The sequence below is a fragment of the Vipera berus genome (assembly GCF_964194415.1).
Source record: "Vipera berus genome assembly, chromosome: Z".
NCBI classification, from domain to species: domain Eukaryota; kingdom Metazoa; phylum Chordata; class Lepidosauria; order Squamata; family Viperidae; genus Vipera; species Vipera berus.
In genome coordinates this window covers 92,507,788-92,534,224 of record NC_138205.1, presented here as the reverse complement: position 1 = coordinate 92,534,224, position 26,437 = coordinate 92,507,788, and the positions used below count along the sequence as shown (strand labels likewise).

The 26,437-nt window shown below is 36.4% G+C and overlaps 1 protein-coding gene across 4 annotated transcripts; it reads left to right on the top strand.

Annotated features, from left to right (window-relative positions):
• The first annotated feature begins 71 nt into the window (after positions 1-71).
• CBX3 (chromobox 3) lies at positions 72-11,643 on the top strand. 4 transcript variants are annotated; one of them, XM_081343655.1, is made up of 6 exons: positions 72-149; positions 1,122-1,694; positions 7,015-7,157; positions 8,436-8,601; positions 9,181-9,275; positions 10,566-11,642. In XM_081343655.1, the coding sequence occupies exons 2-6, from the start codon at positions 1,671-1,673 to the stop codon at positions 10,690-10,692; spliced, it is 555 nt and encodes a 184-aa protein (XP_081199781.1). In that variant the 5' UTR covers positions 72-149; positions 1,122-1,670; the 3' UTR covers positions 10,693-11,642. The 4 variants fall into 4 exon arrangements, with proteins under 4 accessions (XP_081199781.1, XP_081199779.1, XP_081199782.1 ...); XM_081343653.1 differs by having other exon boundaries at positions 102-149; positions 1,644-1,694; positions 10,566-11,513; XM_081343656.1 differs by having other exon boundaries at positions 109-238; positions 1,644-1,694; positions 10,566-11,643.
• Positions 11,644-26,437: the final 14,794 nt, after the last annotated feature.

Sequence of the window (26,437 nt, the reverse complement as noted above, 5' to 3'; positions counted from 1 at the left end):
GGTTGCTGCAGCACTAGCAGCAGCTCCGGGCGGGGCTGCCTCCGTCGCCCTCCCACCTCTTTCCCCGCCCCCTCATATGTCGCTGCTGCTTCAGAGCGCGCCGGGAGCCAGGAGACTACAGGGGAGCGGAGTCGTTGGTCACCATTGAAGTCCGTATCTTTCTCTCGCTCTCCTTTTCCCTCTCGTTCCTTCAGATCTTTCCTCATTCGGTGATAAATAGTAACGTAGGAGAGAACTGGTGGGGAATCTCTTTGTTTTGTGTGTGTGTGTGTGTGTGTGTGTGTGTGTGTGTGGCTCATACTGAGCTTACATTTTACGTAACTCCTGAGAAATGCTGTCAGGCGTGGCCTCGTTTTGCTCTCCTCCATTTTCTCTCTCGCGGCTCCCTCTTCCGGGCGGATTGACAAGCTTGAAAAGAGGCGCGGGGTTTCCCAGTACGGCCTTTCGACTTCTTGGCGGGCCTTCCCCCTGCTCGGCTCTTTCCTTCTAGCGGGACGGAGCGGTGGCGAACGGTCGAGCTCGGAGATTGGCAGCTGGCATATTTTTACCGCTGAGGTGCAAACACCTTGGAGCCCAATGAGGCATTATCACTAGTGACCGGCAGACTTTTTCCCTCCCCCGTTTCCTGTGTGTGGGCAAGGTCCAGGCCGCGGGCAAAGCAGGACTTGGGGGCGTGGACTTAATTTTTAAAAAGGACTAACCGCTGAGGCTTCAGCATTTCAAATGGATGCTGTTGAGCTTGCGGGGCAAGACGTGAAATGTCTTTCGCAGCTTATCGATGTGGGGTATATAATGCCAGGGAACCGTCCTGAAGGACCGACGTGTTTTGTGTTTTCTATGTCTCCTTGGCCCAACATTCTTCGTTTGCTTACGGGATTCTCATCCGGGATCATTTCCTATCCACCCGCCTTCGCTTGCGTACCTCGTGCTTAGGGCGCCCTTTACAGTTTTTCTTTACGGCAGGCGTTTCTTAATCACGCCTCCATTTATTTTAAATGGAAACACGGTGCAGAATCCCAGTGACCTAAAACGGCTGTGAAATAGTATCTATGAGATGCCAGGCTTTGTGTCTTGGTTATTTTTTTCTTTACTGAATTTCATGACTCATATGTTCTTTATAGGTTTGCAAAGAAATCATTCCGAATTTTAAATTGTAGAGAAGTTCGAGGACAATCAAGCTGCAGACGTCCAAAGCTTATAAATTAAGTTCAAGCTGTATTGTGATTACCATATTTATGATGCACAGTTGTTTCTATACCTTCTGCAAACTATAATTCTGAAATCCTTTTCAATGATTATTTATTATGCATACCTTGAAATAAATTAAGTGTTCTACAATATTGCATCTTACTCTTGAAAATATATTTTATCATAGCACATTGTCTTAAGGTTTTGAAAATAAGGTTTTTCTATAAACTTGTGTTCAGTATTAGATTAGCATGTATGATACAAGGTCGTGAAAGGCAAGGTATGTCTTAGCAAACTCCAAATAATGCCTAGATAATGGAAACAACTTCAGCCTTTGTTAATGATGTGTGTGCATGTGTGTATCTATGTAAGTAATCTGAATAGAAAAGAACCATTTGTATTGAGATGCCTTCCTTCATATAATGCAACATTCCTTTTGTCATGCATTTTTCTAGTAAAAACTCAGCAAGTCTTCAGTAAAAATGGCCACCAATAAATCCACATTGGTAAGTTCTTGACTATCTAAAATATGTAAGGATTTTACCATCATATTTCTTCAGATTTATTGTTGGCATCTCTATGCAAAAAGATACATCCACATCTCTCCTACCCAGCATTATTCTGTTAAAATACTCAAATTAAAAATAAGGCATCTCAGAAATATGCATATTCTGGCTCCAGCAAACTTGGTATATTAGTTCACCTCTGCATGAGAAAGCATATAATCCAAGTTTATTAAGGAATAAACTTTCAGTAATGTGATTATATACTTAATTTGTTTCTCTTATATTGAAAAGTAACAATTGTGTAAATCATAGGTAAAATCTCCTTCTGTTGATGACTTTGTGGCATGTCCATGCAGTTTTCTTGGCAAGAAAACAGAAGTGGTTTCCCCTGCTGTACTCTTACCATAGATATTTGTTTGACTTCACAGTCTAGCCTACAGTCCAGGAGGTTTCTCATCCAAGTATTAAGGCCTGATTCTGCTTAGTTTCTGAGACTAAATAAAGTCCTCCAAGCATTGTTATTTGCTGAGTTGTGTAAGTTATTATACAGGCTATAAAACTAAAGGAACAGATGCAAAACTAACCAGCTAAATGTAAAACATCTTGATTTAAATAAATTTGTGTTTCAGAAATTTTTGCTGAGATTGGAGGAAAGAAAGGAGGAATCAGGTTTTTGCTATTTAGTTTAGTTTCAAAATTACACTAACTGATCACAGTTCCTGGGACGGTATCTCCTTTTCTATCTCCTAAGAATTGGATCAAGGGAAGATGATGTATTAGAAGAGTGAGCATTACTGATGATGAGAATCAGTGGGCAGAGTCTATTAGCTGGTAAAGGAGAATATTTGTACCTCATAGTTGAAATGAGGGATCTTTGGTGCTCTTTGAACTTGGTTGTTTTTTTTGCAGACATTTCATTACCTAAACTGGGTAATATCACTAGTGAAGAGGTGGGGTTTGCTCTCAATTTAAGTTCTAGTGGTTTGCTCTGTCCATGTTTCCTGTAGTCTTAAATGTTCTTTTGTTGGGCTGTTTGCTGTTGGCTTGTTTGGCAGTTCCTTGATTGGGGTATTGTTTATTTGATTGTTGGTCTGATGTTAATCTATGTTCCTCTGGGTGCTGCTTGTTGATGGGAAGATGTCAGTGTTTTGGTTTCTTTTTCAGCTTGTTGATAGTCTCTTTTGCATAGTATGTAGATATTGGTTAGATATACGTATCTATTGATCCCTAATTTGTCAGCACCAGGCTTCTAGAAATTCCCTAGCGTTTTTGAACTTGGCTTGGTTTAGAATGGTCACTGTTAAAACTGTGGTTTTGATAACCTATTTTTATCAAAAAGTGCCTGACACTCAACCCAATACAGCACAATGAACACAAGCCTAAAAGGAATAACAGTGCCTTACATCAAGAACATCTCAGAAATCACTAACATTACAACTCCATGGAATCAATGTAGCACACAAGCCAACTCAGGCCCTTCAAAATATCCTAACTAAATCAAAAGACCCAGCAGCCTCAGAAGAAAAAATAAGAATCAGCTACAACATAGACTGTAATGACTGCAAAAGCCACTACATCACACAGAGGCAGAAAACTAGCAGAACGCGTCCATGAACATCAACTAGCACTCAGAAGACATGATTAAAACACCTTAATTTCACAACAGACTTAACCATAGGTTCAACTGGGAAACTGACCATTCTAAAACAAGCTATGACCAAAAACACTAGAAAATTTCTAGAAGTCTAGCATGCTGACAAATTAGACATCAATAGACACATAAACAGTACCTGTATACTATGCAAAAGAGACAATCAACAAGCCAAAAAGGGAACAAAAACGCTAAAACATCTTCCCATCAGTAATCAGCATCCAGACGAACATAGATTAATTTAAGGATTAACAACAAACAAACAATCAGGTAAACAATACCCTAATCAAGGAACTGCCAAAGGATCCAGCAGTAGAGTCCAACCAAAGACCCCTCACCAACATAGACAGGGCAAGTCTCTAGAACAGACATGTCAAACACAAGGCCCGGGGGCTGGATCTGGCCCGCGAAGTGGTTTCATGCGGCCCGCGAAGCCATCCTGGAAACAGTGAGAGACCGGCCCCCACTGCCTTGGCCCAGAGACCCTTCTTCTGCCAGAGACCCTCAGATCTGTCACACTCCTGCCCAGGCCCCCATAGGCACCCTTGATGAGAACGATGTAGAGCTGGCCACGCCCACCCAGTAGGCTATACGCACTCTGGCCACGCCCACCCTGGCCATACCCACCCGGCCCCTTGAGGGCAACCACAATGCTGATGCGGCCCTCAATGAAATTGAGTTTGACCCCTGCTTTAGAATATAAACTTAAGAGCAAAGCACACTCCTTAACTATCCCTGATGATGTTGGGTAATGAAACATCTGCAAGAAAACAATCAAGTTTAAAGATTAGCAAGGACCTCTCTATTAGCTAATTCTTAGAATTTGTTCCAGTATGAATTTCCTTTGATTTGAAGGGCTTTAATCCCAGAAATATATGAATAGGACTGTAGTTATCTTTGGCAAATCCCCATTAAAAACAGTGAAAATTCTTCATGGAATGGTTTGGTTTGTTGGGTGGGAAAGCTTGCACTAAAGGGATAAAGCAAGTTCAGTCATTTCAGAATCCGTATCACTAGAATATAGTATATCCTTATTAGTGTCTTTAGTATAATGCTATCTGTAGGGAAAGGTTGCTTCAGATGTAGAAGAAGAAAATATAGCTTTTTTTAAGGCTAACTTTGCATCTACTTTCTTAAAAAGATGTGCTTTGGCCAATAATTTTAGAACACCTATAGAACTAGTATCCGTAAAAATGCTATTTGTTTATATTAGAGAAAAATATATTGATTCTGGTGGCAGTATTTTCCACAAATCCTATGATGTACATCTTGTATTTTTATACGTAGCTTAGAAGATGGGATGATTTTATTGGTAATCTTGTATATTCACTAGTACATCAACTGAGTGAAAATAGGATTGTACTTTTGTATGAAGAATAGAAACCTATTCTTTGGTACATTATCTTAGTCTAAAAAAGACAGCACTAATGTTGCCTCTAAATCTTTGCCCAAAGTGCAAATACTGAATGTCACTTTGACTTACTAGTTTAACTTGATGTATTTGAATGAATGTAGAATTAAACATAATTTTATATATACAGATGAATTCTAAAACATGATTGGAAATAACTGTTTTTGGACTGGAAATGTAGTTGTATATATAGGGATTGGGAAAACGTAGTAAAATGTAGTGTGTGTATTTGTATTTTAACTTTTGAATTTTTTTGTGGTATATTCCCAAGCTTTTAAGTAGATTGTAGAAATGAACTAGTAGTTTGACCTTTAGTGTTTGTCAGTTTTAAGACATTGCTTATTTAGTCTATCTAGCATATAGATTTTATGTGAATGATAGAGAATGATCATTTTTATGCATACCCAACAATAACATTCCAGTCATTAGGTGCTATCATTTATGTAAAAAGGAAGATATCAAGATTTTTATTAATTGTGACTTTCTGTTTATCTTTTAATGATTGATTAGTTTTTCTGGGTGCTGCAAGCCAGTATCAGATATCACTGGTCCTTTGCATTTAATCTTTTTACCTCCCCTCAAACCTCTGTGATACCTAATATAGTTAGTTGTCGACTTACAACAGTTTGTTTAGTGACCATTCAAAGTTACAACGGCACTGAAAAAAAGCAACTTATGACCATTTTTCACACTTATAATCATTACAGCATCCCCATGGTCACATGATTTACATTTAGATAGTCAACAACTGGTTCATATTTAGGAGAGTTCAGTGTCCCAGAGATATGGCATCTTTTGCCACCTTCAGACAAGCAAAATCAATGGGAAATCCAGATTCACTTAACCACTGTTTTACTACGGTAATTTAACAACTGTGGTGATTCACTTAACAAATTTGTCAAGAAAAGTCATAAAATGGGGCAAAACTCACTTAACAAATTTCTCATTTAGCAACATAAATTCTGGGCTAAATTATTGTAAATCGATGATTACCTGTATTATATTTTTGAGATTGCAATCCTAACTCTGCTTATTTGAAAATAAACAGTCCTAGGATGTCAATATCACAATCCAGAGATACAGAATTACATTCCATGTAGGTTAGATAAAATTTCTATTATAAAATAGCAAGGTAACTTGGATAAAGAATATTTTCCAATTTTCTCAAAATTGTCATCCCATCAAAGCAGCAATCATCTTTTCATGTATATTTTTTTAGAAATGTTGATCACTCATTTATACATAGTTCTGCTAGTATTAGTGAATAGAGTATTTAGCATTAGCCTAAGTTGCATTTTGATACTCTTCATCTCCAAAAGATGTCATAAGAACACAACTCTAAAGAAAAGGTATGGCCCCATATTGAAGTTCACGAAACTTGAAATTGGGAGGCCTTGATATTTTTTCTTTTAATCAGATTTCTCATATATTTGTCAGGCTTAGCATGGCCCCTCTACTGTCACTGTATTACCTATTTTTAACTATCCATTATGGTTTGCATCCAAAATTGTAACCAGGCTCTGCATTTATTTCTAATAGAACTGCAACTACTTCTAACATTACAATAATAAACTGAACAATGTATAGACAAATTATAGACAATAACATCTTACCCAATTGTGTTATTGATTTTGGAATGCTTTGAGGATGATGTGGATGTAATAATTTGCTATCTAATAATAATAATTGGCTGCTAAGTGCTTTTCTATAGAATTTAATTTAAAGCCATTTTCAACCTTTTAAACATCTTGAGTTTGATTAAATAAGTTTATTAGTGCTAACATTGCTGATACAAAAAGTGTTTGTGTTAAGGAGTTTCAGTCAAACTGTATTAAGAAGTGATCTTGAATGTGTATCTTCAGTGTCTAATGAAAGTTGAAATGATGCATGTATGTAATTATAAATGTTTATACCTAGCAACTGAAAGCTTCTAAACTGCTTTGGCCTGTTGATGATTGCTATTCTAATTCAGGGAGTTTCTCTTCTCTTTCTAGTATTTACCCCAAATTTGTTTGGTTTGCCTTCTGTTAGACAAGTTTTTTTTTAACACTAATCCATAAAAATGGAATGACTAACAGAAATTCTAAATAAATTATTTAGGATGCTGGAATAAGAAAGGGATAAGAAATGCACAGACCACAGGCTCGTTTTTAAAATAAATTTAGGTCTTGCTGAAAAGAGTATAAAAGTTTCTCCTCAGTTGAAATAAAGGTGCAGCATGGGTATTAAATGTATGTGCAAATGGTTTTGTTTTATAGCATAAAATGGGGAAAAAACAGAATGGCAAAGGTAAAAAAGTTGAAGAAGCAGAACCTGAAGAATTTGTTGTAGAAAAAGTCCTGGATCGACGTGTAGTTAATGGCAAGGTGGAATACTTCTTAAAATGGAAGGGATTTACTGAGTAAGGAATTTCATACATTTTTTTTTCTAAAATATTTTCAATATCTGTGTTAAATTGAAGAATTCTACAAAGATGTGTGAAAAGATTGCTATCACCAATTTCAGGAAAAGTCAAGTTCATATACTCTGAACTTCTGGATTCAGCTCCAGTATGGATGGAAAATAGGCAGGGTATTTTCAATATAAAACTGGCTTCCCTTCTTAATATTGATAGAGTTATGGTAAATGCTGCATTTTCTACTGGATTGTGCTTGAGTTGTATAGTTTATGAATAACCTACCTACTGTGGAAGTAGCAGTATACAGTGCAATCCTAAACGTATTTGCCAAACAGTCAGCATCATTTTATTCAAAGGATTTATTCTCTGTACTGTTAAGTTTTAATATTTCTTCCAGGAATACTCTTCAGCTGTAGGGAAAAAAGCAGACAACTTGTTAAGCATGTTAATACTCAAACTATAAGTATAAACCTTTCTGTTTTGGAAATTAAATGAGTTCATGCTATCAAAGTATAAGGCTTATTTATGGCACTTAAATTTACTCAGATCAGCAGGAGAGTGTTTAATAGTTAACATTAAAAATTGACTTTTTCCTTCTGTTAATTGTAAATGCTTTATAGTATTGGGTTACAATATACTGTAGCATTTCAGGAAAACAAAACAAATACCCTAAAATTCATTTTTCCACTTACTAATTTTAACAATTTAAAAATTATCTCGGATTGTTATTTTGAGTGTATTCTATAAGCCACATGTCATAATGTTGCATTGTTCAGTTTTTAGCAGGGTTCAACAACATTTTGGTAACCAGGTGACATCAATTTATATTTTTGAATGAATTGAAGGCCATACTGTTGTGAAGGCCATAATGCTATGTTATATTATTTTTTCCCTGGATTTCTTAGGTAAAATTTATTTTTTTTCCACATTTTTCCCAAAATTTTTGGGGGATTAGGGTGTCAAAATCTGAAAGATTGCCATTGTCAAGTTTTAGCAATAATAGTTGACTGCAAAATCACTGGCTGGAAACTGCATGTGACATTTTATAATATAGTTAATACATTTTGTCTGAAAAAATTACCCAGTGTAATTTCAACTTGGTTTAGCTACTCTAGCAACTAGACTACAGAAATGGATTTTGAAAACAAATTGACACCTGAACTGTTTTAGGAATTAAGCAGGAATTTCATGTGTAACTATGTCTTGTGGACCTTCAGGTTTAGCCCTGATAACAGGTTTTTATTTTTTGTTCTTGTATTTTTACCAAATTCTTTTTTGTAGTGCTGATAACACATGGGAGCCTGAAGAAAATTTGGATTGTCCAGAGTTAATAGAAGCTTTTCTGAATTCTCAGAAAGCTGGTAAAGAAAAGACAGAAGGTACCAAAAGAAAATCCCTTTCAGATAGTGAATCTGAGGACAGCAAATCAAAGAAAAAGAGGGATTCTGTAAGTTAATGAAAACATTAAACAGACATTCAGATATGAATAGAGAAGGCAAGGGAGGACCATATACACTAGGAACAGTAATGTCTTAGCCCCTTGTTAAAGGCTCAATTTTCATGGATCATTCCTAACATATATGTCACAGGCATAATGTGCTACTTTACAAATTGAATCCTCTTTTACATACACATATGCCAGATCCCTCTGCATGGTCCCAATTTCTTCTTCAGCAATTATGCTTTTGAAGATACTTTTATTACAGTTACTGTCATTTCGTTCCTGGGGAATTTCTTAGGAAAGTATTTGAAACAAGGATATAGCAGTCCTAGAATGGTAGGGAAAATATAATATTGAACTTCTCCGAAAGATGACAATAAGAAAAATCCTGGTCAACAGGATGCTTAAAACTTGGCGCAGGATCTGCAGCAGATTGCAAGTCACCTTTGAGAAATACATGTGGTCCACAGGCCAGCTCTAACGTATACTGTTCTGCATATATTGATAGATCATATGCTGATTTTTTTCCCCATAATCAGAAGATAATGGAAGGATTTACAGTTCTCTAAATATTTACTCCAACAGGTTGATAAACCCAGGGGATTTGCACGAGGTCTTGATCCTGAACGAATAATTGGAGCCACAGATAGCAGTGGAGAACTTATGTTTCTTATGAAATGGTGAGCAATAGATTAGAATGTTTAGTTTACAATATGACTTCTATTAAACTTAAGAAATATTATTTTTTCTGCTACTACAAGCTAATCAATGTTTAAGGGATTTTGTTAGGTTAGTTTTTCTTTTTTAGTGTTGATAAATCTCACCATACTATTTTAAGAAGTCAGAAAACCTATTATAACTTTATCACAGGTAAACAATCTGACTTGTAATATTAATATATCTGACCACAGTTATTAAAATCATTTTGTTTTTCTGGAAGGCATAAAAGAACGTGAGTGTACACAACAGCCTAATTTCTTTCTACTTGTTTTTGGGAGCACATTACACTGACTTTGTAATTATTAAATCTCATTAGATCCGTAAAATTTGGTAAATTATAAATTACCATTTCAATCCTATTGATTTGGAATCTAGTCAAAGTTAGCTACCAGCCATCCTTATCACAGACTAACAGATTTTGAATGATTAGAGTAGGAATTCTTAAAACTTCTGTAATTCTGTTACTTAATATGAATAATATTAGAGCTGAGATACCATCAAAGGAGATGCTTTGAAATATATAAAAAATGAAATAATTGAGGCAGCTACATTTTTTGGGATTATAGAGTTGATATAAAAAGATGTCTGTTTTTAATTATTCAAAGACATGTTTCATAGGAGCTGTTGTGCATTTCAAAGCAATTCTTGAAACATGAAAACTCTTATACATTCAAATCTGCTTGCCTGAAAAAGAATGTTAATCCATGTTTTGATTGGTTGGTTGGTTCCACCTTTTAACAACCACATAGATAATTTGAAATAGAAATGCACAGGGATAAGCTATGTGCAGATGTGAGTAGTTACGATTAAGATTAGCACTCCAGAGAAACAAGTGGAGATTTTAACTTCATGGCAGTTTAGCCATGATTAGAGGGAGTTCTACCTAAAGAAATGAAAAACTGTTGCAAATAGTATTATTCTATCTTATAATACATGATTTATATGTAATTTATACATATGCTTAGTTAAAATGAAGTATTAACAAGGCCACAAAGCTTAGGGATAATAGTGAATTATAAATGTCATAAATGATGCTAATGATGTCAAGGCTAAAGGGGAAGGATTGTTGTATATTGCCCAGTCACTTTTTGTGAAATGGACAGTTATACAAATTTGTTAAATAAATAAATAAATTGTAAAAACTAATACCGGTAATAGGACACAAACAGAGCTATATGAGTCAAGGGAATCTTCAATTGACATTAGAAATAGTTTTTAATATATTAATTGGACATTCTTTCTTAAAACAGGAAAGACTCAGATGAAGCTGACCTGGTATTAGCTAAAGAAGCTAATGTGAAATGTCCTCAGATTGTAATTGCTTTTTATGAAGAACGATTAACTTGGCATTCTTGCCCAGAGGATGAAGCACAATAATTGTTTGGATTCTCTCCTTCCCTTTCCCCCCTTTTCTTAATATATGTATGATATTTGATTTAACAAAAGTGGAAAACTCCTATTGAGTCCTATTGAGATACGTTTGATTACTTTAAAAGTAATATGTTTTGCATAAAGAAGAAAGCAAAAGTGCTATTCACTTTGTTTATGATAAGAAAACATTTGATACTGCTTTCTGCATATTAGATCAAATGTTTTATAAAATTTGGTAGTTAATAGTGATCCTTAATGGCAACTTATTCAGATTTACAAGTGTTTTGTAGCTCTATACAACAAATGTGCATGCATTTTTTTCCTGCCATATAGTCTGTATCATTTTATTTAGTATTTGTGGCAAATTGGTTCAAAGGGGACCAGGTGAAAACCTTGTTTTAATTTGAAAGTGCATATTGTATATTATATTGTAGGTACTGCTGAAGAGCTACTAATAAAATAGTTTCATATTCTTGTGCTTTCTTTACCAAACTGCAGGAAGCTAAGAGATTTTGAAAGCTATTTTTGGCATGGAAAATATCCACTAAAGGATAGAGACTTGAGTTTTGTTTTTTGCAAAAACAACAAAAAAAACCCATTTTTACTAGGCAGGCAGTTACATGAAATTTATAGTTTTCTCCCATAGATGTTTATAAGTTGTTTCTCAGTATTAGCAAAATAAGAAAACGAACATAAAAAACTTCTGTGCTACATTTAATTTTTAAGACTAATTTGCAGGCTTGGTAATCACAATTATAGTACTCAGAATATATGGTTGAGTAAAATCCTGACTTAATCCTCTTAAACCCTATGTCTGATGCTTTACAAATTAATAAATTATTGGTGTCTTAATCTTGATTTGTTTAGGAACTATTATCCCTAATCCCAATATACATTTCAAATAAAATTATTTTAATAGATTACTTGATGGATTTATGTAGATAGCAAAATTGAGGCACACACACACATATATATATGTGTGTGTGTGTGTGTGTATGTATGTGTATATATATATATATATATATATATATATATATATATATATATATATATATATACACACAAATATAATATATATATACATATATATATGGTTGTGTGTGTGTGTATCATATATATCATATAGTAAATTGTTAAATCACAATTTGATCATTCAAATAGGGTTGCTATATGTGTGATTAAGTTTTAAATTCACATTATTTCATGCACGTTTTTTAGTGTGCCAAGAAAAAAAACGGAGACAACTGCCCTTATATTTTTGCTGTCTGTACTGATTGTACCAGCAATACTTCTTGAGGCAAAAGGCAATATAATGTACTCTATAGAACACATTTATCAACAATATCGCTCATCTTGTATTTTTTGTATGTCTGTTTGTGGATTCATTTGGTTTTGATTTTATTATGTTTGGGTGAGCAATAAGGAATCTTGTCATGTATGACTTAATTGTCATTATTTGGTTTCTAATATAGTTCACTGATTCCATTTATATGCTGGATTAATAGAATGGATTATTGAAATTCACCATAATTTTTGATTTTAAAAATCAACATAATAATTCATCTCATTTCTGAGAATTACTGTAAAAATAAATAGGACACCAGATTGAAAAAAACCCTAGAGTTCTAAACATGAAGTCAGTTCACTGCCTTTCAATAAACCTATTTCCTGATCCATATCGAGGTTCCCTTCAATTTTTTTTTTGCTGATTTCTTCCATTTTGTTAAGTATTTGTATTTCTGCTTTTTTGTCAAAATTTTATTAAATATTTTATTTATATAGTAACACATAACTCCTATATCCATATTCAATCTATCAGAAACAGTACTGTAAAAGACACATTAAAAATACAAGTCAAAATAGTCAAGCAAATGGTAAGAGAACACATATCCACTCTGGACGAATTAAAATCAACAGGTCTAGATGGATTACATGCCAGGGTTCTGAAGGAGCTGGCAGATGTGATCTCAGAACCACTGAACAAAATCTTTCAAAGATCCTAGAACACTGGGAACTACCAGAGGACTAAAGAGAAGAGCTGACATGGTTCCCATCTTCAAAAAAAGGATTAAGGAAACTAGACCTATCATCCTGGGAAGAGTGGAAAAGATAAGCAATGAATTTGGGAACACCTAAAGGCAAGCAAAGTTATAACCAAAAATCAACATGGGTTTGTCAAAAATAGATCTTGTTACAATTTTTGACTAAATTAGTAGACCAGTGAAATGCTGAGGACATAATTTACTTGGACTTTAGTAAGGCATTTGTTAGTAAAGACCACAACCTACTGCTTGGTAAGATAGAAAAATGTGGGTTAGACAACATCACCAACAGATGGATTCATACTGGCTGATCAATCACACTCAATGTGTAGTCCTTAATGAAACTACATCTACATGAAGTATGCAGTGGGGTACTATGTTAGGCCTAGTACTGTATAACATCTTCATAAATGATTTAGATGGGGTAAAAGGGGAATTCATCACGTTTTCAGATGACACCCAGCTGGTAGGAATAGGCAACACTTTAGAAGATAGGCTCAAGTTTGAAAAGAATCTTGATAAACACTGGGACTTATCCAAAAATGAAATTCAATAGTGAGAAAAATAAGACTTTACACTCAGAAGAGAAAAAGTAACTGCCAGATATAGAATAAGTGGTACCTTACTCAATAGCAGTAACGAAGAGGGATCTAGAATCTTTATAAATGAACCAACACTATGAGCCAGCAGTGCTGCAGCCACCAAAAAAGCCAACAGTCTTAGGCTGCGTTAATAGAGGGATAGACTCAAGATCAAAGGAAGTGCTAGTACTGCTTTATAATGCCTTGCTAAGATCACAGTTGGAATATTGCATCCAGTTTTGGTTGCTATGATAAGATGTTGAGACTAGAAAGTTCCGAAAAGAGCAAAAAAAAAAGGGAGACTAAAATCGACAGTTGCAGGAATTGGGCATCTCTAGTCTAATGAAAAGGACTATGGGTGACATGATACTGTGGTAATCTTCCAATATTTAAGAGAATGCCATGAAGACAGGATCAACCAATTTTCCAAAGCAACTGAAGGAAAGGCAAGAAGCAAAGAATGGAAATTAATCGGGGAGAGATACAACCTAGAAATAAGGAAAAATCTTCTGACATTTAGAACAATTGGTGGAACTTCAGAAGTTGTGAATGCTCCACAACTAGAGATTTTGCAGCACCATTGAGCAACACATCCTGGACAGTTCCTAAAGCTAATGCACGGTGTACAGTAATGTCACCTAAAATGCAATGGCAAAAGAGTTCACCATTTGGTCAGGATATTGCAACATGCCATATATATATATGTATGTTTTTGAAGAGCACAGGGAAGCTTCAATTAGTCTAGGTTTAATGGACTAATCATCGGTAGACACGCACTAACCAGAGCATAGCCACTCAAGCACCCACATTAGTTTTCTATTATATTCCATATGCAATTCAAAGTACTGCTTTTAACTTAATGCCCTGCATGGCTTGGCACTGAACACTTTCTCACTCAACTTTTATCATTGTGATGAAATTTTTAATAAAATTATTAACAATTATTTAAGGGTGGGCTTGAGTTGTATAACGTTACCTGCTGTTTTTTGATTGGTGGGTTTTTAAATTTTATCTATGCTTCTATTATTACTGTTATGTAAAAGTAAACCCACTGAGAATGTCTTTGATTATGATGGATAAGAGAACTGAATAAAAATTTAATGAAGAATAGAAGTTAGTACTGTTTATAATACCTTGGATGTTGATTGAATAAAAAAGTAACCAATGTAAAAGAATTACATGAAGGGATTTCACCATGTAGAACGAATGAATTAGTAGCACAAAGTAAATATATGAAGGAAGAATGAACTGTCAAACAGGAGGGGAGGACCTAGAAAGTTGTAGGCTGATGAAATCCTGAAAATAAATAAATAAAAGGTTTAAAGAACAAAAGGCAATATATGAAAGAGTGTATGGATGTGTGGAATTGAGGATGAGAAATATATTGTGTTATCTCATGCTTTTAATTTCTTTACCTTAATACTAGGTTGTATTTAAAATGAACCAAAATTCAGGTTCAATATGGGTTTAGCAAGTCAGCAATCAAGATTAAGGGACGCGGTGGCTCAGTGGGTTAGGACGCTGAGCTTGTTGATCAGAAGGTCGGCAGTTTGGCGGGTCGAATCCCGAGTGCCGCGTAGCAGAGTGAGCACCTGTTACACGTCCCAGCTTCTGCCAACCTAGCAGTTCGAAAGCACGTAAAAATGCAAGTAGAAAAATAGGGACCACTCCGGTGGGAAGGTAACAGCGTTCCGTGCGCCTTTGGCGTCTAGTCATGCCGGCCACATGACCACGGAGACGTCCTCAGACAAGCGCTGGCTCTTTGGCTTTGAAACAGAGATGAGCACCGGCCCCTAGAGTCGGAAACGACTAGCACGCATGTGCGGGGGAACCTTTACCTAATCAAGATTAGCACATGGGAAGTTGCTGTTGAGGTTTACATGCTGCTAGTTTTTGTGTATGCAAAATGGAAAAAAATGAAGATTCAATCAGAAGAAAACAGCATGTTTAAAAACAGGCTCTTTACATTAGAAAAACAACAAAAGTTGATCTGTAGTAGAATATTTTTGGTTTTTATTTTACTTTCTATAATTTGTGGCTTTGTTAACATAAATTTAAAAGTATATATTTTTTTATCCTTTACTGTATGTAATATTTCATACAAAAAGTTATGTAAGTGGGAACCAATCATATTGCTGAATAATGCAAATTGGAATAATGAAAACCATTTTGTGGGATTCATTAATAATAATTCATTTAGACCCTACTGTATTTCTCTCACTCCTACATTTTGAATAATACTTATATTAAAAAATGAGTAGCTTGATGGATATGTATAAATGTACAATAGCTACCTCACTTTAAGTCCTAATTTGAGGTCATTTGCATGCAAGTTTTAAAAGTATGGTCCCAAAACTTAGGAAAAATCCACCCCATCTCAGGAGTGTGAGAATTTCCAACATGGTTCTAGTTTCTGTTTTCTTAACAAATGTCAATCTATGTTAGCAATTGTCCGTTTATCTTATGGCTAAGTTTTCTCAAAGCTTTTGATATGACATTTTGTCAAAGGTTTCTCAAAATTCCTAATGCACAGTATTTGTTATATTATGTCACCCACTTTAACGTATTTGTTAACATAATCAAAAGAGGATGCAATGGCTCAGCGGTTAAAGATGCTGAACCTGGCTGTCAGCCCAAGTTTGAAATCTAGGACACAGTTCTTAAATTTTTTAAATTAAATTTTGTTTGCTTGGTATATAATCTAAACAGAATGTAATTGAAGAATGTTGACTTAGAATAGATGCTTATTTCTTTTACTATTACTTTCATGTTTGGGGGTACCTTTCAGCAAAAATAGAGGGTATGATGTAAAGTCCATAAAGAATATACGATTTCAAAATCTTATTTTTCTTTTATTTATATATCAGATTTGGAGATCGCCCATCTTGCTCGCAAAGCATATGCATATAAATGTTACTTCAGTAATCTTAATAAATTTGCTGAAATGAAAGGCAAGAGAATATGACTGACCTGTTTCTGTGAGCAGCATTGATGATTATTCAGTAGATGGCAGTCTTCAATGGTGTGATAAAAACAATTATTGCAAGTCTGTATGACTGCAGTTCTTATTCTTCAACATTTGTTTGTCATATTGACTGGGTCATGTGGTATGATAGATGAGCATGGTTACTGGTTCTGTGTATTGTGGAAAAACTACCAATATTAGTTTACACTCCTGGCATATTAAATTCAGTAAACCATGATTTAGTTAATCATGATTGACTCACTTGGAATTTCATTATGCTTTCTAATCATTCTGCAGAACTTATATTTTTATCTAAAAACTTTTTTCTAAGGATACTGTTGTGCTGTTGTGATGACTGAGTTGCTTCAAAAACTATTCAAGTTACGAAGAACAGTGTTTTTAATCTGATGGTTTAGATGTGGACTTAACATCTGAGGAATTCTATCTTGATTTTATACATTTCTATTCTGCTTTATCAAATAAGTTCAAGGTAGCATAAACTGTTATCTCACCCCATTTTATTACTAATCCTTAATCTAACCTTAGCTATGCAATTTGCCATTGTTCTTCTCAAAATAGACTGACATGGTTACAATTCTAGGATACATCCAAAAGTAAATGCTGAAATACACAGGTTCCTTCACCCCCATCTTTAGTTTGCAAACTTCACTCTATTGTAGCATATTTGAATATATGATTATTAACTGGTATATGAGAGCTAAGTTTCAAAGTAGGAAAACATTTTTGTTTTCATGAATTACCTTATTAGTTCATTCACTTCTGTCAAACCAAAGACAGTATGAAATGTCTCAAGTTGAAATCTCCCATGAAAAGGTCAATCTGCAAGAGTTTAAAGAGGATGTGGTAAAGAGGTAGAAATAATTCAAAGGAAAAGTTATGGCCTAAAGAGGTAATGGGGAATAGTTTCATTAGCTTCCATTCAGTGAAATATTGTTTTGTGACTGGCTGCATCAGCATGGCATCCAACTCATGAATATAGCAGTCCCAAACCCAATTTCAGCTAGGAAACAAGCATAAAATTTACATTTAAATGCACCCATCAGCCTACAAAAGTTGTCTAGCTCTACTTTAGCTGGATGTGATATAAAACATGCATACTATTTGTAACAAAAGGAATCTTTAGTATCTTAACAGAACTTTTAGAATGGAAAATTGAGAAACATATTTTCATTATTATATTCATTCAAGTTATAAGGCTATAGGAACTGGTAGAATTCATATAGAAATAAGGCAAGCAATAGCTGCAACGGTTCTAACCAAGCTCTAGCAAATCTGGAAAATGATACAGTGACAAATTTGAAGAGATCAATCTACATTCCAATACCAAAAAAGAGAATTAAAATATGTGCAAGATATTGTTAGAAGAAAGTCCTTTGGTTCAAATCAGACCAAGTCTTCCAAAGAACACACAATCATAAATTGCTTGAAGTGGAGGCTCATTAGGCAATGGAAAGTGGCTACAAAATTACACTTTATCGAACAAAGATTCAACCTAGAATTAAGGAGAAATCTGTCGGTGAAAACAATTCAACAGTGGAACAGCTTGCCTCCAGAAGTTGTGGGTGCTCTATCACTGGAGGTTTTCAAGAAGAAATTGGAAAGTCATTTGTCCAGAATGGTATAGAGTGTCCTGTTTGAGCAGGGGGTTGGATTAGAAGACCTCCAAGGTCCCTTTCGATTCTATTATTCTATGTTCTGTAGGCTATCCTTTATTCTACATGCTACCAAATAATGCTTAGGATCATCCAATGTAGATTAAGCCCAAATGGAAAAGGAGATGCCAGATGTTTAAGAAAAAGCTAGGAAACGTGAAATATTATGCACAATGGATTGGAATGAAAAAAATAATAACACAAAGCTGAAAACTTCTTCCATTTCCATCTGCTACTTTTGCTTTGCCAGTAGCATATGTAATTAAAAATAGGATCAGTCCAAATCTACTGCATGGTTCTTTTCCAACTCCAGAATAATTCTTTTCCAACTGTCAGGAAAACTCTTAATCCCTTCATAGCTAAAACAATGGGAAAGCCCTCCCCTGTCCATCTAGTCATCTAGGGGGCAGCCTTAACAAGGAACTTCTGTTAATATGGTGAGAACCACAGGCATTCCATTATCAAGTGCCTCCCCTGGTTATCTCCATGGTCCACCCTCTTTAACTATGGAATCCTAGGCACCATTGTCTATTGAAGAGGCACAACTTTTATTCTAAAATAGCAAAAAAACCTTTTCTTTTGTTCAACCCCTATATTATATCCTAAGAAGTTGTTCATGAATCAGATTACACAGATTCCCTAACTCTCAACCTCAAAATGTGTAAGAATCTCTGCCTTTCTATTGTTCACCCTTCTTTTTTGTTAACATTAGAGATCAATAATCATTGTACAAAGAAGTGGCAGCTTCTCCTTGGTCTTGTGCTCCTTACTTCAGAAAATTCTATTTCAGGATAATTAAGAAAGGCAAAGATTCCCAAAAGTTAGTATTCATTCATTATAAATTCATGTTTCAATCATGGCAGGCTATGAAACATGCTTATAAAAAATGGGAACTCCAGAGTATCTCATTGTCCTCATGCAAAACCTACACTATATATTACAGGTCAGGAAACTACAGTTTGGACAGAACATGGTGAAACAGTCAAGCTCCAGGAATGGATAAGTATGCTCTCCCCTTATTTATTCAACCTATATGCTGAAATACATCAAGGGAATTGAGAAAAGATTAACATGGTTTTAAAATTAGAAGAAGAAACATCAATAGCTTGTGCTATGGTGATTATTCTACTCATAGCTGAAAATGCAAAATTCTTGCAAGTTTTGGCAATAAAAGTCAAGGAGCACAGTAAAAAAAATGAATCTAACTTTAAAGTAGACCAAACTAGTAACAGGTACAACAAGCAGTTAAGAATAGGTATTTTGAAGTAGTACGGTAGATAGTGTTTGCTTTTTAGGATCAGCCATCAGTAATAAAGAAACAAGGAGCCAAGAAATAATTCTTCAGACTACCATTTACTAAAGTATTGGAAATATTGGAAAAGATATTCAGATGCTATAATATCTACAACAATATATATAACTCCAAAGATCAGATAATAAAAGAAACTGTTTAGAAATAACACTACATGTCCTTTTGGGGGCAGAGGACCTCATAAATCAAACAAATCAAGAGTTCTCATAGGAGGCACAAATATTCAGGCTCAATTCATTATACTTAGAAGACTATATGAAGATCTAGTTTTTTGGAGAAAGCTCCAATGTTGGGAAAGCTAGAAAGAAGAGCGGCAAGATGGCTGGATTAAGTTAATGTTGGGTGCACTATTGGAAAGACTGAAAGGAAGATCATTTTGGAGAAAATCTTGTCTATGTGCTTGCTATAAGCTGTCGCTGACATAAGATAGCACAGTTCTTAGTTTCTTAAGTGTTTTAATATGATGTGATATATACAATATACTTAACTACTTACAATTAATTCATGATATATTAGAAAGCTATAATGTCTATAATGTCAAACCCTTTCTTTACTTGTATATTTTTATTTTTTTAAATTTTCTATTTTGTACTTGTTTATATATTTTGTTTCAAATATTCAGTAAAAATTACCTTATGTGCTTTTATCACAATTCCCATTCAATTTAAATGATTTATTCAGATTTATTTATTCTGAAATATTTTCCTTTTGAAATTGCTTAAAGGCAAGTAACAATTGTGAAAATGTTCTTTCATTGTATAATCATCTGTCCAGGAAGTTGTATCTTTCCTAGTTTCTAATGTTTCAATTAAATCCCAAGGAAAGATGACATGAAGAAACTTCCCTTGGGCTTTTTCAAATTGGAGAATGTGCATTACAACAGCAGGAGTAGCTTCCATCAGCAAAATAAACCCTATAATACAGCAAGAAAAATGTAAATGAAATGTTTGACAACTTTGAGAATTCAGCAGAAAAACAGTAGCCTTTTCTGCAAGAGAAAAAACCTTGAGAAATTACAAGATAACTTTCAGCACAGCACAGAATAATTTCCATCAAGCATGCTACATTAAAAGAGGAATTTGGAGAAAGCTAAGTCCATTCCTGTTTTGAACTTCACACTACCACTGTCTTTCTTGAAAAGGGAAGTAATAATGTCACCTTTTCCACTTCAAAAGGATTGCAATTGGGGTAAGGGAAGGGCCTGTCTGTGAATGTTTCCAGTATGGGCTGGAAGTTCCACACTTGTTATACAATATTTTTCAAAGATAAGGAAATACGTCTTTACTAGAGAAATTCTCAATGAATTCCTGAACAAAATTTAAACTTTTATTATTCCATACATACTTGTCACAGGTCAAATTCAGAAATTTTCTTATTATAAAGTAATATAGTTACGAACCAAGTGATAAAAATGTGCCTTAATTTGCAGAATAGGATAAAAATTGCTAGATGGATATATACTGATCCAAATCATTCAGATTATGAGGAATGTACAGGAAGTTTGTTGTAACAAGTGCAAAGGAATAGAAATAAAGCCATGAAGCAGAACTTTGCAGTGTGGAAGGTCATGGAACATCTGTCTTCTAATGTGGATATCATCTATCAAAATCTTTCTACTCCATCAGTTGATTATATGCTTATTCTAAATTACTTTCACTGTGCTCTTTAGATTAAAAAAAACCAGCTTACAACATCCAGAAATTAGACATGTTCCTTTGTTCCTGTTTTGCTAAGTGCCTTATACATTGCATCTTTCCTTAAAGCTATATTTTCACAATACAGGAACTCTGTTGTAAGGAATGGATCTTTTTTCTTATTATTTTCCTCATTCTTTAGCATTCACCAATATGTACAATTGCAACACCATCTGGATTGTAATTATACTGGTGCCTGGGGTTGTTCCTGAAAACAGCTTTGTCATAAGTAGCAATAATGACTGCATCCTGCCATTATACATATATTGAGTGGATAACCACAGCACAGAATTGATCTATATGTTATCCTTCCCTCCCCTATCATATCTTTGCCACTGTCAAATTTCTTTCACAGATAAAACTTTGGCATGATACTAACCCAGTTACTACCACATGATGGCCCTACAAGTACTAAATAGGTAATTGATATGTAATCATGAAAGGACAATGTACAATCTATCATTTAATTTGATTTAACATTTCTTTTGAAAAGGAAGCAGAGAGAAGGGATTTAAATTTCAATATTTTTTTTTAACAAATTGCTTTAAAAAAGTAAAGGTAAAGGTTCCCCCGCACATGCGTGCTAGTCGTTTCCGACTCTAGGGGCCGGTGCTCATCTCCATTTCAAAGCCGAAGAGCCAGCGCTTGTCCAAGGACGTCTCCGTGGTCATGTGGCCGGCATGACTAGATGCCAAAGGCGCACGGAACGCTGTTACCTTCCCACCGGAGTGGTCCCTATTTTTCTACTTGCATTTTTACGTGCTTTCGAACTGCTAGGTTGGCAGAAGCTGGGACGAGTAACAGGCGCTCACTCTGCTACGCGGCACTTGGGATTTGACCCGCCAAACTGCCGACCATCTGATCGACAAGCTCAGCGTCCTAACCCACTGAGCCACCGCGTCCCTAAATTGCTTTAAAAAGCTATTAAATCCACTGATCTAACTGGACATATTTTATTCTTGGCCTATAAAACAATTTTGTCAAAAAGAGGGGAAAAATTTATTAGTAGGCTTTTTTAGTTCAAACAGGAAGATAAACCCATATATGCTGCCTTTAGTTTTTTGATTCCATAGACTAGAATGATTTAAAGGGTTATTTTCACTATCTATGCTTTTCCCAACAAAGGGACTGTGCCTACACATATATGCAAAGATAGTTGGGCCAAAGCAGCTTCCAAAGCAGTTGCATAACCCTGGAAAAAAAGCTGGATGCTTTAATGATTGAAAAAAAAGAAGTCTTATCTATTCCAAAGTACTTCTATCAAATGGTTTCCACATTTTTCATATGTGTGTATGCTACTTTAAGGTACAGCTACAGTATGTTTGCATTCACATACACTTTGAAACATCTTTTGAAGATTTTTTTTTTAAATGCAGCATTTTGGATTCAAATCTCCAAAACATATGTTGAAGGAAAAATCTTCTTCATGGTTCAGTCCAAGCCGGGGATAAACAACATGGCAACTGCTTTAGAAACAAGGTTGCAGTTTATTGAAGAGGAGATCCAAACAGAAAGATGGTTCTGGAAGAAAAGAGAAAAAGGGCTGAGCACATTTAGGGAGTGGGTTTTTATACCATCTTGAGCCTTTTGTTTGGAGTTGTTTCCTGTTCCTGTTTGATGCTATTTTCTGTGTTGTGTATTCTGACCTGAGTCTGGGTGTGCCCTTTGGCATCTGTGGGTTAATCTTATTATGCCCTTTGGATGTGGCATGTAGATTTTAGGTGTCTTTGTCTTTTGAATCTTCTAGCTCCAACCTTCCTGGATTTACATATGCATTTCTATAGAGCTGGTTTCTGCTTGGGGGAGGGAGACCTGGGGCTATTAAGAAAAACTGGGCATGCTTTTCTGCCTCTTTAAGATCCTTTGAGGAAATATATTTTTCTGTCCTTTTAATATTTCCCACAATCCTCCTTTGTGCCATAATAGTGTGGGTGACACACTTTTACTGGCACAAGATTAAAAGTGATCTGATCAGGGAGACTTGGTAAGCAAGCTTTAAACTGTTAAGCCAAAAGGAAGAAGAAGAAGACACTAATAGAGGCAAGCAGAAAAAGATCCCTGCAGTGGCTCCCAAAAGGGGAGCTTCAACTCATAAAGTTCTAAAAATCAAGGCAAAAAAATTGTTAGGTGAAAAAGAAATTTATAGTTTCCAATAATCTGTGCCAATTATTTTCAAATTTTGGGTGTCACTTTGAGCTTCCAGTCAGGTTTGCACATTCCTTCCAAAATTCTTCACAGCCATGGTTTGTCTCAGTACATAACCAATGGCTGCCCATTTTCAAGAGTTGTTTTCTCCTTAGCTCTTAGTTCAGTGCATCCAGGTTTGTAATGTCCAATTGAGGTTAGCCAGTATGCAAGCCAGGCTATTAATTTTTTTCTTAAATTGCACATAGTGAGCCCTAGGACTCCCAGTCTGAGTCCACCAGTGCAAGATATTCAGGGCTTAGGTTGGAGATCTCTTTCCTGCTACTTCCTCAGTCAGGGCACATGAATTGCAAATCATCTGAGGGGGGCTGGTTCCCTCCCCCTTGGAATTTGCAGCAAGTTGCACATGCAAAGCTTTGAAGTCACAGAGCAAAAACCAGCCTGGGGAACTTTACTGAAGGTAGGTGGAGGGGAAAGACTCAGTGTGATTATGAATGGTGTGTGTGCATGTATGTGCAGGTGCTTCTACAAAACAGGCAATACAAACATTCTGGATAAATTTTCCTCCCACCAGACAGAAATCCATGGTGTTCAGGACTTGCTGTGCCAACTATTCCCAAATGCCATCTCTCCATAAGTACATTCAACTGGCTTATTACAATACAAATGGGCCAAGAAAGAAATTCCTAATTTTCTTCTGAGGCTTCACGTGGAGACCAATGGCTCCAGGATTCCTTCCTTCCTTTGCAGCTTTCACAGGCATCTGGGGGAATGGTAGGACGTGGGAAGATCTGTTCCACTCAGGTTGCTTGGTGGCGTTTTAGTGGATGGCTGGACTCAAAACTCAATTCCATGGCTTAAATGAACGGAGGCAGCATCTGGGTCAGTGTGCTTCCAAAGGTTTCTGGGGGTCATCTATGCAGGGCTGAAAGACATGACAGCAAGATCTCCTCCCCCCTTTCTGGGTGGACTATCCCAGGAGAGGCAGACAAAGGCATGGAGAACAGAAAAGGAGAAGTAGAACTGTGGGGCGGGGGTTAGCTTGAAGACAGTTTGGAAAGGCATTATTAATACTGCAGTTAATACTACTGTGGTTAAAGAAACAGGCAGACAAAATGAAATCACAGATGAGGACAAAAGAAACCTGGATTCTTGTAAGAGAACATAAATGAAAGGGCTCATTTCTGAAATTGAACATTTGCAACATATTAGGACTTAAGGACTTGCAACTTGAAAAATACTGGGCAGCTTGAGAATGCTGAAAGCTCCAAATAATTATAAAAGCCTAATATTTTAAGGTGTGCAATTTGCCATGGGCAGGAGAATCTACCTTTAACATTTATTCTAAAATAGACCACATTTTAGAGATTGAAAAATGCTTATACATTCCAGGATTAGCTTCATAGTAGTTTCACCAATTAGTGATAGGATAAGAAAAGTAACTTAAGAAGATTACTTCTCCACACAAGAAAATTTGAGCTTCAGGAGGCTCTTGTAGCTAGACACACCTCATGTTTCAGGAAAAGGATAGACAGATAAAACTCATTTATAGCACTTACAGTAAATGCAAGAGTGAAACTTTTCCAGCAGATGAACTTAAAACATTCCCTCCTGGTAACTTTGGGCTGCTCTTATGACTACAGAGAGAGAAAGGAAGAAGAAAGAAAAACAAACGAACAAACACATTTTTCTTCACTCTGTTTGTTGGCCAGACAAACAGTGAGGGTATTTTCTTTTTGATGGCTTATTTTAAGCAGAATTTTAAAATTCTTTTCTCTTTGGATAAGAGACAGTCAGTCAATTTACCTCATACACAAAGACTTTGACACACATATATACACAAGGACAAGGAAAAACGAAGAGAAACAGAAGTCTTAGTTTTACACATCCTGGTCATTCCCACCATAAATCTCAGTTAACTCAGAGAAGGCACAAATCTTAAACATACCACGTGGTTGCAGAGGGAGAGAGGAGAGAGAGAGAATCATTATTTCTTATTTTCTCTTTAAGTACCTTTATTTAGCCAAATTGGTTTCCCTGCAAAGCCCTGAGCAAAACCCATTCTTCACAAATTTCTCTTGCTCACTTCCTTTTTCATACCATCCAGGATGGGTACTCGCCTCTTGTCCCACACCTCGAGCAAATCTCCAATAGGTGACCTAATTCCCACCCTTGAACTACAGCTAACCATGTTCCCCTTCTGATGTGGGGTTCAATCGGCTCAGTGAGGTCTCTAGCGGCACTGCCCAGCCACTCTCAGTGACACTATCCCTGCCACCCCACCTGTCAGTTTTTGGGCACTAATTTTTTTTTTTTTGCAGACCAAAAAGGGGTCTGGGGAGGACCAACTGCAACAGGTACATGGCCTGCCTTCAGTTTTCAGACTCAAGAGGAGTCTGGGAGGACCTGTGCTTTGTGCACTAGTATGAGCCCCTCCTACAAGTGGGCTTTGCTTACAGGCCTTACCAGCTGATTGCCCAAATCCAATTCTCTCATTCACTCATTCCATTTTCACACAGTCTCTCCCTTTTCCCTAACAAAAGGTCCTGCACTCTGGCCAAACCCCCATGCTTTCCAGGGTCTGCCACTTGAACAGATCGTTTCTGCAGTTAGGAAAGGTCAGAGGGAGCAAAATCCAACACACACAGACATTCACACATTTCCTTTGGTCCCCTGGGCTTTAAAGTTAAAATTTAGAGGTACTCACCTTCACCTGTTTTCCAAAGCAGCCCTTGAACTCAAACAAAGAGGCAGAGGAACTAGAGATCAAATTGCCAACATACGGGTTGTGGTTACATCTGGGGCTCGGGAGCGGGTCGTGGGATTACCGATTCCCACGACACTGGGGTATAGCAGCAGGCGTATGGACAGAGGGCCGTATCGTTACCGGGAGGGCCGTCTCCGCTGTTTGCAAGCAGTGAGGTGCTCCGACCCTCTGGTTCTTCCCCGAGGTGCCGGGAGCGAGGATGTGCAGCCTCCTGAGCTCCGGCTGGTGTACCTGAATGCCAGGTCCGTGGTTAATAAGGCTCCCCTTGTGCGGGATCTGGTGGAGGGTGAGCATGCGGACCTGGCTTGTATCACCGAGACCTGGTTGGGTCCAGAGGGTGGGGTCCCTTTGGTTGACCTTTGCCCACCAGGTTTCCGAGCGTTACACCGGCCTCGGGCTCAAGGTAGGGGCGGGGGAGTGGCGGTTGTTATTAGGGAGACCTTATGTCCGCGGGAGACCACCGTTCTTCAGATAGTCGGGTGTGAGTCTCTCTTTTTGAGGTTTGGTTCGGGGGCGCAGTTGGGCTTGCTGCTGGTGTACGTTTCGCCTAGTCACACAGCGGCAGCCCTGCC

What these genes read in the sequence shown, in the direction of transcription:
- CBX3 (XM_081343656.1), top strand. Translation starts at nt 1,671, where the DNA reads ATGGCCACCAATAAATCCACATTG. An exon ending in CCACCAATAAATCCACATTG is followed by an intron (nt 1,695 to 7,014) that starts GTAAGTTCTTGA and finishes TTTGTTTTATAG; the next exon opens with CATAAAATGGGGAAAAAACA. An exon ending in CAAAGAAAAAGAGGGATTCT is followed by an intron (nt 8,602 to 9,180) that starts GTAAGTTAATGA and finishes TTACTCCAACAG; the next exon opens with GTTGATAAACCCAGGGGATT.